Source organism: Tauraco erythrolophus, chromosome 27, assembly GCF_009769465.1.
Source record: "Tauraco erythrolophus isolate bTauEry1 chromosome 27, bTauEry1.pri, whole genome shotgun sequence".
NCBI classification, from domain to species: domain Eukaryota; kingdom Metazoa; phylum Chordata; class Aves; order Musophagiformes; family Musophagidae; genus Tauraco; species Tauraco erythrolophus.
This window is the reverse complement of record NC_141491.1, coordinates 4,889,882-4,904,438: the sequence shown is the minus strand read 5'-3', so window position 1 is coordinate 4,904,438 and position 14,557 is coordinate 4,889,882. Positions and strand designations below refer to the sequence as shown.

Genomic DNA, 14,557 nt, shown 5'->3' with positions numbered 1-14,557 from the left:
GGCTGAGCAGAAAGGAACGGGCAGCAGGATCGTTAGATTATGACCCAGCTCTCCTTGGGATACCTGGTCTATCAATGTGGGAAAGTGGCCTTGAATTCCCAGGATGGGTTTGCAGCCGGTGGGAAGGAGGAGCTGGCACTGGTCAAAACCCAGGGAATCAAATCAGCAGAGAAAAAAAAGAAAAAAAAAAAAAGAGGAGGCAGCAGCTGTCCAGAGGGAGAAGAACCCTGGGGGCAGGGAGTTGTGTGTATAGCAAGAGTTTGGAGCTGCTCAGAGCACAGAGCGATCCCAAGATTGACCGGATTCCCATGGCGTCCTGGAGCCGACACCGTCCCAGCAGCCTCGCTGTGCTGGATGCTGTTTGCTGCCCAGGGAAAGGCGCCGCGCTCAGAGTGTGGATCGGAGAAAGTCTTGTTACGCTGAGTCTCACTATTTCTGATTATTTGGCTTGGGACTTGCTTCCCAGATAATTTTACCTTTTTCTTTACCTTATCCATAATTAACGTACTAAAACTTATGCTTGGAAAGACTAATGAGGGGAGAGCAATGAAACCCCTGCTCTCTCACGTTGATGAATATTAAAAAATAAAAAGAAACACCCGGTAAGATTCTCCTGCTTAAAGTTTCAATGAGAATATATTTATGTTTTGTGTTGAAAACCGTTTGGGGTGCTTTCCCCTTTAGCAGAACCAAGTCCAATGCCCACTGCATGGTGTCATCCTTGTGTTGGCACACAGAGAAGTCCCATGGGCCAGAGGTGGCCACCAGCAAGGCGGCGTGGAGTAAACCCATCGGGCATCCAGAAGAAGTGAATCCCGGTCACAGCCGCACCGGTCGCTATAACGACATCCCACTTCGCTTCTTTGAGTCCTTCCGTGCGATGGGACTGAAGGACAAGATCTCCTTGTAAATATGCCCTTGGAAAACAGAACAAAATAATCACGGGGATCATGAGTACGTGTGATTTTAGAGGACAGAAATGAAAGTTTGACTGTTACGTGTGCAGAGAGGAGGTATTTAGTGGAGAGGATATGGCAGGTACAAGCTGAGAGGAAGAGACAGAAATTAGAGAGAAAAAAAAGAGTCTGAGGAGATGGAAGGATCTTTGCTGAATGCATAAAAGCAAGAGCAAAGCAAGGGAGATGCTAACAATCATCGAGGCATCAGTGGGCAACCGCAGCCCTACTCAGCATGTGCACAGGAATGAGAGAAGAGGCAGGAAAGTCCCGTGTGAGACAGGAACCTCAAAGAAGATCAAACTTCTTACTTCTCCATTCATCTATCGAAAGCTTTTCACGTTCCAGAGAGTCATCATAGGACTGTTGAGCTTCTGTCTCCTCCTCGATGTCTCGGAACTGGTCGAAGTAGGGGTGAGCCAACGCCTCCGTCGCCGTAAGGCGCTTTTCCACGTCCAGCTGCAACATCTTGTCAAGCAGGTCCACTGCTGCGGGAGAAGACGGGAACAGGGCTAAGCAAGGTGCGATGGAGAACAGGCATCCCATGCATGAACCCTGCGAGTGATGGGACGCGTGTTTCCAGTACTACATCTCCAGACCTGAAAACAAAAGAGATTCCTCAACCCAACCGAGGTAGCGTGGAGCTCCCGGCAGCGGGGCTGCAAAATCTGCCCGACAGCAGCCCCAGGGAGCTCTCGCTAACGAGAGCAGAGGTGTAAATTGTGCAGAAATCACAAATTAGGCTTGGGTAAGCCTCGCTGCAGAGATGGGGCTGCAAGAACAAACAGCGAGCCAGTGACTTCGAGGTGGTTTTCAGTTTTAATCATTTGCTTTCACTCTGACCACCGCAACTCAAAGTAGTCTTGACATGTGCAATCTATACAGCAATCTATACATCCCTGGTAAACAGGAAGGCAAGAAACTCAGACGCCGACTAGTCTGTCAGCACCATTCCCCCTCGGTTTTAGCATCTTAACGCTTTCTTCCGTTCAGCTTTCAGAAGTTTTGCTCGCTCTCACCTCTAATCTCCTTGGAAAAAGAGCTCCTTTGTAAAAGATCAATTTTTACCCTCAAAATTGCACATCTCATCTGCCTGTTAAGTATCGATAGACTCAGGTGTTCAACAAACAGTTAGAATCCAAACTGTACTCTAAAAAAAAAATTATTAAAAAAATTACCATCGTGGACTGTGGGGCTCTCCTTGTACTTTATCAAAACCTGTGATGCCTTAGATGTGGGGCTGGGAAATAATAATGAAAAAAGAGCTGGTTCATTTATCCAGATGCTGCTGATCGTGATATTGCCTGCTTGGCTACAAGCAACAACCTCTGGAAGCCAATATCAGCCAAAATTCCTCCAAACTCTCATAAGTGCAGCTGATATTTGCAACTGTCCTAATCCTGTCACTTGCATCCCACAACTGAGATATCCCATTGTATCATAGAATGGTTTGGGTCAGAAGGGACCTTAAAGATCATACCCAACACCCGCTCTCGTCTGGCTTGTTCATACAAGAGTCAGCAGTTTATTTCTTCCTTAAATATAGTATGTTACAGGCTGTGTAATTTTAAAATTAAATAAAAAAATTATCAAGTAAATGGCCAAGAACAGCAGAACATTGCCATTCTAATGCCAAGAAAGAATAATTTTGCTTTTAATTTATACGTATTTGCCCTGGGGAGGGGCAGAGGCACAACCCGCAAGGGAAGAAGTAGCAACGAGTTACGAGAAAGAGGAGAAAGAAAACGGCAGCAGTGGCACCCAGCCGCCTCCGGCTGTGAAAACTCAGGAGAAACGCTGGAGATGCCTTACCCTGAGGGTTGGCTTTGGGGAAAAGCACGGACAAATCCTTCTTGGGGATTTTAGGAAGGGACTTGATGTAGTTCTTAGCCTGAAAGAAGAAGGAAAGCAGAGCCATTTAGTGCACGTGGACGCGTGCGAGGGGGCTGTGGAACACAGCTCTCGGGTCTCACGGCTCGGATGGGCGAAGGCACACGAGGAGAACAGCAAATCATCCCAGATGTCACGTTCCAGCGACCGGTTTGCAAGGAACTGCTTTTACCAATTGAGGTACAGAACTAGTCCTGCTTTAAGAAGGGCCAGACTGGAGAACAGAGAGGGTCGGTGCTCTGCTGGGGCGACAGGCACCTCACCGGGAGTCCCTGCAATCCACACCGGGTCCCAACGCAACGCCAAATGCATCAGCTGTGCCACCAGCAAAGAGGAACGTCCACCTCGCCAAGGGGAAAAGGCTGCCGGCGCTCCCCTTCGCTGCTGCTGTAGAAGCAGCACCTCTCCCATCTCAAAGACACGGCCAAGTCACCCTCTCCCCACCACACCTCCGCCAGCAAGACCCGAATCCACAGCCAACTTCCTTACTGCTTTGTCCTCCAGCTTCTCCACGAAGTCTTCTCCTGGATGCCCCATTACTTTCAGGATCTGAGTCAGTTGATCTAGGTCTGGCCAGCTGCGTTAAAGATCACCCATCTGGGAGCGAGCCCTGGACACCCCCAAGAGCTCAGCCTGCGGGCTGGGTGCCGAGAGCCCCAGGACCCACAGGAGCTACGAGTCGGTTACAATACAAACCCAACAGAGCCATGCAAGGGGAGACTCATTAGACTGGCAAAAAGAGCTCCAAGGCTCTCCCTTCCCAGAATGTCATTTTCATCAAGGGATAACTTTAGGATTGAGATCCCCAAACTTAGGGTTGGGGATGAAGCTGTGGCCACACGACGTTAGATTGCTGATGCACAGCGCACATGGCCAGCACAGAGGCGTATTTCTAAGGTGGCTTGGCCCCTTCCTATCTCCTCTCAAACCAAAAAGACCCGCTGGTGCCTGTGATTACCTCTTGGGAAACCAGACCGACACCAATTTCTCTCAGCAGCCTCATTCATAAAAGCCCTTTCACACACACCAAGAATTATTCACCCCTCCCAAGGAAAAGGTTCAGCTTGAAAGGATACAGTCTTTTCCTTTAAACAGCGTTTTCCCGGTGAGCATTTCTGCCATGATACAGCCAATAGACCAGATATCCACTGTTCAGAGAGAAAAAGGAGAGGGGGGAAAAAAAAAAGAAAAAAAAGGGTAGTTAAAAGGCAGCAGAGATTGCTGGGGCTGTTGCTGGCTTTATTGCTTGCAGCAGGCACCAATTTAAACTTCACTCCCGTTTTCCACCCTCCCCTGCTCTTTTTCTCTGCTGCTAAAATCTCCACTTTCATCACTTCCCCGCAGGCAGCAGCGCTGGGAGTCAGGCAACAGCTCCAGGGACACTGATGACAAAGAGGAAAAACATCTGGAGGATTACGTGAGACCTGACCCGGGTGTGACAGCGGGATCCCCGGGCCCGTCACCGGCCGGTCACACCACTGGAGTGAGGTGGCTCACCTGTCTGGTTGTAATGCATCCAGTTCAGCATGACTTCTGGGGCTCTGTACCAGCGCGTAACCACGTAACCGGTCATTTCAGCATCGGCGTGTCTGGCCAAGCCGAAATCCAAGATCTGCAGTTCACCAAAGGAAAAGGGAGAAGGAAGGGCAGGAAAGAGAAATCCTACAGGCAAGTGGGAATCTACTTTTAAGAGGAAATGAAGCAGATCCAATTAGATAATAATGAAGCTCCAACTACACCATAGCTACCCACGGAACAGTTCAAAGAACTAACAGGTTTGGCTTAATTCCACTGTAAATTGCAAGCCGGCTGCAAAACGACTCATCCTTTCCTATAAACCACCCTGCAGCTGACAGGGGACAGCCTCTCCCTCGATACCAGAGATGAAAATGGCTTGGCCCAACCTTTATGAGCAACAGAGCCATTCCCTGTAACATACATTTCAGAAAACGCGTGCTAGAGCACCGCACCAGCGAGCTGCAAGCAAACCCTTCGGAGCAATATTGAGAAGAACTTTGTCTGGAATCACAACCGTCGTGTCAATGAGAACCAAAGGGTGACCGTGGTTGAACCCAGTTATCCTTCAGGGATCGTCCACCTAACGCGAGTTGAATAAACTAAACTAATAACTAAACTAAACCAATAACTTTAAACAGTCCAAGGCATCAGGGTTACTGGTAGGAACATGGGCAGTATGAGGTGGACGCGATCGTCCACCTCAGCAGCATTGAATTTGTTTAGGAAGTCGTTACGAACGGCCGTGCCGCAGGAATTACGGCGACAGGATGTTCATTCCAAGTCTTGGGCCCTGACTCAGCAAGTTACATCAGCAGGTGAGTATTTCCCACCTCCTGCAACCGCCGTGTGACGAAACGCCTCGAATCGAGTCTCAGAAGGCAAGAGGAAACATGACGATGCTGGTGGAGCAGTTCCTCCACGATCCGATATGCTACAGGCTACAGAGTGGTGCATTTCTACCTACCTTTAGCTGACAGTCTTCGTTCACAGCCAGGTTTCCTGGCTTCAGGTCCTACAACAGACAAGAGCAGAATAATAAGGATGTTTTGAGTTGCAACGCATCAACACGAGCCTCAGCCAAACCTCTGCTCGTCTTTGATGGGGTCCCGTAACGTGCCAAGTCCAGGACTGACACGGCAAAGACACCGTGCCTGCTATACTGTACAGCTTTACGTTACTATTTTATTTTTCCTGAACCAGCTTTCATTCAAAAAGCATCATAAAATGCTTCTCAGCTCATCAGAAAATACAGCATTTCCTCAAAATGCTGCACAAATGAGCAAATCCAAACATGTACAGGGTGTAGGAGAGCCCCAGCGAGACCTTAAGAGCAGACAAGGCTATTAGTGAAACAATGTTTGGGAACGTATTAACTTTATGACCAAGCTGTGTGTCTCCTAAACAGCCGAAACTCAGAGTAAGAGCGCACATGAACTTACCCTGTGGACGATTCCGGCGGAATGAATATACTGCAACAAAAAGAAGAGCCACAATGTGATCACCAACAGACGAGATTTTCTGTTCTCCAGCAGAGAAACGAGAGCTACGAACAAGAACTTGCTGAGAACAACAACTCTGCACCCGCTGCGGGTCCCCAACCCCAGGGCAGCAGTTTGAAAAGAAATCTCTGCTCGGAATTTCTGACAGTGTTTGTGATTCTGTTGCCCGTCTCAAGGGGAGGCGTAGAGCAGAAGAGGAGATACGGAGCCAAAGTTCCTCCTAGCAACTAAACCAATAACTTTAAACAGTCCAAGGCATCAGGGTTACTGGTAGGAACATGGGCAGTAGATGACATGAACGCTTTTTGTTGGTTTGGGTGTTAAACTATGTGGACAAAAAAAATAAATCTCATCATTAAACCACAAAATTGGAAATCAGATTCGAGTTGCAAAAACGTGGCTTTTGTCACAGCAGGTAAACCTTCGGTGTGCTCCTCCCTCTCTACTTTAACTCAAGATAACAGTGATCTGGGAAGGGGGTTATTAAGGTGAACCCATGAATTCCCTTAACCACTGCTCTGCCTCCGGGTGGCGGATATTACCGAGGGCAGCACTACGGCACGGGCTCCGTGTCTCCGGGCTCGCAGTGATTGCTTTCTGCTCTCTCAAAGCCAGTGGAAGCAGCATGTTCCGTCCTTATCCTACTGAACAGAACATCATTCCCCGTGTCTTCCCTCCATTAGGAATTCAGCAGAAGCTCCCGTTGCAGCCAGCCTCCTCCTCTCTATGCAGAATTTTGCCAGGGGTTTGGGTGAGTCAAAGAGCGACGCAACCACTGTCATGGAAAACCCATCACAAGGTCTGTGACCGCTGGTGGCTTCGATACGCGACTGACTTTTAATGATGTGCTGGAACAAGAGTAGCTCAACTGCAAAGATCTGTTCTCAGGGGATGCCCTAAACCCCCAAATCTTCCTGCGCGGTGTTGGAAGGGGGTTTAGTTATGGTCAACCCAGAGTGACGTGTAGAGGAGACACAGAGAGTCACTAAACTCCTCCAGACCCACCTACCTTCAGCCCTTTCAGCATTTGGTAGACCAGGTACTGGATCTTTTCGTCACTGAATTCATGTCCCATGATCTTTTGTAAGTCTGTCCGCATGTATGGCATCACCAGGTAGCTAAAAGGCAGTAAGACAAGGCCCTGAGTCTAGAAGAAAAAACAGGGAACCAGGGTAGCTTTCTTCTCACTTGTTCTTTTTCCTGTGCCTGTGTAACTTATGGAACTAAGAGGAGTTGTTGCGACAATGCTCCTGGCTAACGAGCACAGTGGGATTTCGACCCGCTCTGAAAATCGCCCTTTCTCCTCCCCTCAAATCAGATATCTGACGTCAAGTAAGAACAAGGATCTTCCAAACTTCAGCGATCCCGAGTTAGTTTCACTTCAGACCTCAAGTGATGCTCAGTTCCGGATGGCCTTACGCCATCTGGGAGCTGGAACATCTTGCGCAGCTTTGAAGAGTCTTGGCAAAACTGCTGCGTTAGCTCCCAAATTTATCTTTGTAACATCCTCCAGCCCTGGAGACAACATCTAGCTTCCTTCAGTCTTTGGCCTGCCTGCTGAGACTGCTAATTAGCTGACGGTCTTCCAGCAGGAACTGCTCTGAGAACCTTCAAACGCTCTTCCTGCAGGCTGCTAAATACCCAGCCGTCAGCCGAAAACCCCAACCCAGGCGCTGCTCGTGCCCAAGGATGGGGAAGGGAAAACGACTCGTCCAACCTGACCGTCAACACTGAGAGAAACACCAAAAAAATAAAAGAAGAGTCGGAATCAGGGTGAAAAGAAAGCCAGGTCTTTAGAATTCTCGGTGTAATTTCCCCAGGGCCTGATGGACAATCCTGCTCCTGCTCTGCGCTCGGGCTCCCAGCTCAGCAGTCGCCCAGGCAGCGCCTTAGCGTGGATCACGCTACACGTGACACGCCACGGGCTGCAACACGTCGTTAGACACGTTGGTCTGCGCACATCGTGTCCTCCCAGCGGCCATGGCCTGGGAACCGTTCACGTGTTCTGGGTGTCTCAGCTGTGGGAACTGGCCTGTGCTTTCGATTCTCCTTTTTATTCGGGGATGTCTGGCTTTGGTCTGGCCCCTTTCCCACCCCGTCTGTTGGACTGGTCCTCAGCCTGACCCCAGGTGTCTTGGGCAGCGACTGAGGCTGGACAGAGTGAACACAAACTCCAGACTTACAAGTCCTGGAATCCCTGGTAGGAGGGGGCGGAGGTGAAGACGTCAAGCAGCCCAATGACCTGAAGGAGAAGAGAAGTCCAAACTTAAACCTGGAAAGCATTTGCTGTGCACGTGGGACTCGGGCGGCAGCTCTCCATGGGCACAGGCACATGGGTGAGCACCGAGAGGAATCCGAGGACTCCTCGCTATGCTGCACAGCTACTTTTCCTCTTACTAATACACGGGAGCACCCATGACACGTCTGCTTCAGCCTGGTGCCAGCTGGGCACAGCAGGCAGGTAGCAGTTAAACCCCGAGACTGCCTGCCTGTGCCAAACATCGGGACCTCTCAACTAAAATTAGGGTGATGCCACTAGAAAGGACTTGATTGCAGGTGGCAGGAAAATTCCCCTCGTTTCATCAGGAGCGGAGAGAAACGAGTACTCACGTTCTCGTGTTGCATGTGCTTCAGCAGCATGAGCTCTCTGTACGCCCTCTTGGCAAAGATCTCCGACTGGAACGGGCGGCAGAGCTTCTTGATAGCCACTTTCTCCCCCGTCTTCTTGTCTATGGCTGAGCTGCGGTGGACAAAGGAAAACCAGTTCTGAACGTGGGCAGTATGTTCTAACAAATTTTGCAATGCCAAAGGTCTTCTGCAAGCTCCAGAATGAGCTCTTTTCTACAACAGCAGCAAAGAAAGGCCCCTTGATCCTTTCCCAGCAGAGCTCCACGCACCTAGATGTTACCCTGCATGACTTTGGGCAGCAGACCACAGCCCGTGGAGCTCTTTGGAGGATTAGGTGGGACACTGAGCAAAGCATGAGTGGCTTGTCTTTACTCCCCTTAACCTGTAGAGACGAGCTGGGGCTTACAGAGCTGTGAGAAGAGGGAAACAAACGGTTAAAGGTCAGGATTAGTTCTGACCCTGCCTTCTCCTTCCCTAACGCATGGAGATAAGGGAATAAAGCAATTTCTGCTTTGCCATCTGCTTGGAGGGTGTTGTCTTTTAAGGTGCATCAGCCACCTTCGCTGTGTTCTGGAGCAGACAGTGGATGTCACGCACTGGAAATACGGGCTGCTGGAATGAATTCTCCAGTGTCTGGGATCTTCGATGCTCTACGTGTGCTTCTGCCTCAAAGCAGCTCCGGCTGAAAACGAGAGTCTTTTGCAAAGCTCACGAAAACGTGGTACGACAGCCCTCGCTGGGGACGTGGCGTTATTCCCTCCGGTCACGTTCACTGATTGGGGCTGGACGGGGCCATCCGTGACACTTTCCCTGCTTCTGGAGGCTCGTTGATCAAAGGAGGCCCCAGGTTCCACCAGATAAGAAGCGGCGAGGGAGGTCCTCAGGGCAGAGAGAGCTGTAATTCGGGATTCTCGGAGGTGTTTTCCAGGGGGGTGTCTGTACACCCCCTTACACATCGGTGCCTCAGCCCTTCCTTGACCCCTCCGAGAGGCAAACAGATGAAGAAAGGGTTTTCCCTGCCAAATCATGCTGTGGGGTTCCAGAGCAGTTTTCCCCGCCGCTTTGTAAATCCTGATCTCATCTCCCGGGGAAACGGAGGGGCCATAAATCGGCGTCTTTAGCCCCACGGCTTTTAGCTGCACAGGGTAACCGAGCCCACGGGAACGCAGGCGCTAGTGCTTCGTGTGTGTCCTCCAGCCTCGCACAGACACAGTTTTCCTGCTTCCTTCTCCGAAGGGGCTCGTGATTCACCCCGCCACGGTGCCTGGCTGCCAGACTCCAGCACCACTCCTTCCTCCAGGCTCTTGGAGGACCCAAGACGAGGAGGGGCAGGTACCATAAAGCTGTAAAACAATGTTACCGTGACCTCCAGGGCCGTCACTCAGAGGCAAGGCTTCATAAATGGAATAAGCAGGGAAATGCCATCTATGATGATGCAATCAAATGGTCCATTTTGCTGATTGCAATAGGAGAGGTGGGAATATCCCACTCCGCGTGGCTTTTCCCTTTAGTTCAATGCCAAGGAGGGGTTATCAGTTTCTTCTCCAAATATTGGAAGTCTTCTGCACGGTCTTCTCCGATCATCAGCAACAAGTGATCAGCTGAGGTGTGTCCTCCAGCGGTCTGGGCTATCAGCAGCTCTCATCAACCTCCCTGACACCATCAGGCAATCTCCGGGCTCTCGGCCGCTAAGTTCCCTTCCAGTTGCTCCAAGTTGTGCATGATGAGAGCAAAAAACATCCTTCAGGAGCAGCTCCACGCAGCAGCTTCAGCGCTGAAGATGCCGTGGGATATCTTAGGCGGACAGCGAAGGGTCGTCTCAGTTTCAGGACTTCGGCAGGTGTCGGCAGAGGGGACAGCACAGCGGAAAGTTTTCTGAGGAGCCGGGGAAGTAAGAGGAAGGGACTGCGACCAGGTAGTCAAACAGCTTCAGCAGAACTTAAGGCAGATTTCCTAATCTGAAGGTGCATGTTCTTACCTGCCTCCCCAGCTGCTGGCCTGCAGAGCATCGAACCCCACCGCTCGGCACAGGAGAGCGGGGTGGTGGAGCTTCAGCCCACCCAACCCAGCACAGACAGCCCTTGCCTAAGCTAAGAGTTAATTCAGTCGATGCAGCCAGGAGAGCCTCCCACGCTCTTCCCAGCACAGATTTAATGAACGGCTGAATTTTGGGATGACACCAGGCGGGCAGAGCCGTGTCCCTGCCTCGGCGGGCAGAGATCAGCAGGACCGGTGTAGGAGGGGTCCCAAGACTCTTCTTCCACATTTGCGTTCAGCTGGAAGCCAAATCACTGCAGATTTTGGCAAAATTAACGAGGGAAGAAACACGTCTTTGCTGTTTTGCCTGAGTTAGTTTGTCAGCTGCTCAAGGAGCTGTTAAAAGCCGGCGGCTCCGAATAATGCTGAACCAGGAAAGTTTCCCAGCAATTCCCAGCAGAGGACACCAAATCCTAACTCCACATCGCCACCAAACCCTCCCTGCGATATACCACCAGCCCCCTCCGCACCCTGGGGCTCTTCTAACACCCATCCCTCCCTCTGGGATCTCCAGAGCAGCCGAAACTTTCCCTGGGACCAGCAAAAGATTTGTCTTATTGTTGTGTTGTTTTTTTTTTTTCTGGTGGGGGCAAGGAAACTTTGGAAGGATTTCTCCCTTCCATTTTGTCCTGCCTTTATTTCCTTTTAGTCTTCCTGCTTTCTTTTATGATAAAACCCAGAAAACACTGCACAGATATAAAAAAAAAAAGTCAAGTTTAGTCTTGCCTGATTTTGCAGGACTCATTTAAACATCTCAAAAGCTCCAACGCACCTGGACAGCAGAGTGGGACAAGGAAACACCACTCCCTCTTTGTAAACAAGCAGCCAGGGGACAAGGACAGAACCTGGGCCCCAGGGTTCCGGGATATGTGCCATGACAGCTGGCAGAGAGACTTTGCCCGTCTCCTAAAAAACGGGACACACCTTCCCTTTTTTTTTTTTTTTTTTTTTTTTTTTAGCTCCAAGTGTTACGAAGCAAGGGCTCCCTTCAGATGGTACCAAAAGTCACCCGTCTCCTCCAGTTCACCACCGTAAACCAGGCAAGATCTGCCTCCTGCTTGCTCCCGCTGCGGGCACCTTTGCCCAGCTGATTAATTACCAGCAGCTCTCGCTGCTTTCTCGTAAGTTGAGGTTTATCATTAGCCAGGGAGGAAGTGTCAGTCTGTTGCTGATCCTGGTTACAAGAATTTCTATCTATTTGATGATTTCAAGCTGGAAGCAGTATCAAGGTGGGGGTCACCTTGTCCAGCTGCTTTCCCCGGGCAGCCCAGCATCACCTGCCTCGGACAAAGCAGCAAGAACACGCTGCAGCCACCCCTGTTACCTACAAATTGCTTTCAGACACCCAGATGTTTCCCCCTCGTCCTTTGCTGCCAGACACAAACCTCAACACAAGCTTGGGACCAAGGCAGCTCGGAAGCTGCCTGACCCCTGACGGGGGTGTGACACCCCAAGCTGCCTGGCTGCACCCAGCAGCCCTACACCCACCTGGTCCTCGAGCCGCTGCCCGAGGATGCCCGCCGAGACGAGCTCGGATGGGACACTCTCCCCTCTCTGCCCACCTGGGGTGACCACAGGAGGAAACATCTCCAAGGCTCCAACCCGCTGCCTGCTGCCAGAGCAGGAGGCAAACCACCTTCATCACCCACGCGAACGGTCTTTCCTAATGGAGGGGTGCCAACAAGCACCTCCTCGTTTCCCCCCCCGGCGCGATGCTTTCAACACCCCCAACTCGCCCCGCGGCCCCACTCACCACACTGAGCCGTAGGCTCCGGACCCCACGGGGTGGAGGGACGTGTATCTCCTGGGCAGCTCCCAGAGGGTTTTGTTCACCTCCTGTCTGTAAAGCCTCTTCTCCTTGCGATGTTCATCGCCCGGCGGGTGCGGGACTGCCACCCCCCCAGAGTACTGGCGCGCGGGAGGGCTCTTGGGGTGAGACAGGGACAGCGAAGCCTCCTGCGCGGGTGAAAAAGGTTCTTCTCTGTTTTCAGCTGTGGCGAGCGTGAAGGGACATGTCTTTGGGCCCTCCTCCCTCCGCCTCCACATCGGTGGAGGTGAGGCATCGGTTTCCCGACACGCCTCGGACTTGGACAGGTGCTCCTGGAGCTGAGCACCCTCCCCAGGGCAGGCACACCTCCGGCTGCCCGGCTGGCACCCACAGCTCCTGCTCTCCTGCATCCACGGGGCCACCGGCCCAGAAATGTCCTCATGGGGCTCGGAGCGAGGGGTCTCGTGAAATCCCTGCTCTGAACAAGCGGATGAGTAAGGACTTGTGGAGCCGGGGAATCCGGGGGACAAGCCACAGCGCCTCGTCAGGCAAGCGGGGACATTCTTCTTCCTGGCTGGTGGAGGACACAGCTCCAGGCTCTTGACGAAGGACACCCGGGTGTTACATCCCCAGAAGGAAAAGGAAGCCATAGGGATTTTCTCCCGAGCCCGGCTCCCCAGCAGGGCAGGGGTGTGGTGAAACAGCTGAGGTTCTCCAGCTTCATCCAGGTGGCTGCACAGAGGCTCAGGAGCAGCTGTGAGGTGGGACCATCCTGAGAGCTGCTGGTGCCCCAGGCTTTGCCGGCTCTTGGTTTCGTTTCCTGCAGCAGGTCTAACTCCCTTCTCAGGTCTTCTTGGACAGTGCGAAGCCCAAGTTCACCGCTGTGCCTGCAGGGACCACGCCAGACCAGCAAACCCAGCCTACGAGAAGGTCCGTTCCTGGTAAGCAGAGAACACCTCGACATTTTGCTCCAACTTTAGGAGGCTCAGGTGGGGCTCCCGTGCAGGAGGTGGGTGCATCCTACATACTTTCCGAAGGAAGTGACTAAGCTGAGCCTTCCCGAGCCGGCCCAGCTGCTTACGCTGTGCTTTCCCCCACTGGCCCCAACCCTGCCCACAGCCCCTGCTCCTTCCATCCATGTCATCTGCAAAGGTGGCCCTGCTCCGAGCACAGCTGTGCGGCAGGACAAGAGCCAGGTTACCTAATAAATAGGAATTGCTGAAAATGCACCATCAGGGTTTTAGGAAAGACTCGTTTTTCCTGCCACTGGGGTTAGTGGTGGCCCTTCCGTTCTTCAAACGGCTCTGGTAGGGTCTGGGGTTTGTGGAACACAAGAGCAGGGACAAGGCTACGGCAATTTTTCACCCTTACGCACACGCGTGTACATAAGCCCTGGCTCCAGCAGCAGCCGAGGCAGAAAATAAACCAAGGATGGGCTTGGTTCTATAAATACACCTGTGAGCAAGAGGTGTTGCAGCAACAGCTCCCGGTGCCGAAGCAGACGTGCAACTCCTTTGTCACCAGGAACACAGTTCTTGCTCAACCACGCGTGCACACGCAGGTCATCAGCACGCGATTCCGGACTCTGAATATGTAGGGCACGTCTTGGCTGTAGAGAGGTGAATTAATTCGAGTGAGCGATTCGAATCAAATAGGAAACCTCAAGTTAAGTAACTTCATTTTGTAGCTGTAGTTTGTTTTTTTCCCCCCAATTCAGTTCTCATTGATTTTGGTATTTTTTTCTTGCTCACCAGGATATATTGTAACTAAGCACATTCAGGAATTGTGTATCTTGGGGTTTTTGAATGTTTGTGTGGGTTTTTTCTTCTAGAAAACAATAAACAACAAGCCCTGTTTTTTTTTTTCCTCTCCCTCTCCTCTAAATTTGTACCAAGGCAGGCAGAAGGTGAGAACAGGGAGGCAGCTCCCACACAGCTGAGAGAACACCCCCACGCTTCTCCTTCTTCTTTCTCAAACGAGCTGCGGCACAGCCCCGCGACGGGAGCGTACACCTTGTGGGTATTGGCTACCTGACTCGGATCAGCACGAGCCACCTGGCTTTACCAGGGCCTGGGAACTTCAGTTAGAGGCTTTTGGCAGCGTGAGGAACACAGCTCCGTTCCATCGTGCTGCTGAGTGAATGGCACCGACACAGCAGCAGTCAGAGAATCTCCACTGATGCTCCTGCTCCCACAAACACCCTTCCCCCACCAACCAAGTGGCAGCTGAAGAAGGGAAAAAAAAAAAAAAACCTAAATCAC

General features: G+C 51.6%; 1 protein-coding gene across 1 annotated transcript; it reads right to left on the bottom strand.

Annotated features, from left to right (window-relative positions):
* Positions 1 to 657: 657 nt before the first annotated feature.
* MAPK13 (mitogen-activated protein kinase 13) lies at positions 658 to 12,399 on the bottom strand. The gene is given in 13 exon segments (XM_086627184.1): positions 658 to 917; positions 1,268 to 1,444; positions 2,769 to 2,847; positions 3,336 to 3,415; positions 3,923 to 3,994; positions 4,344 to 4,458; positions 5,329 to 5,376; positions 5,804 to 5,833; positions 6,873 to 6,981; positions 8,047 to 8,105; positions 8,474 to 8,603; positions 12,282 to 12,375; positions 12,378 to 12,399. Coding segments are annotated over 13 exon segments (1,095 nt in total). The 3' UTR covers positions 658 to 837.
* Positions 12,400 to 14,557: the final 2,158 nt, after the last annotated feature.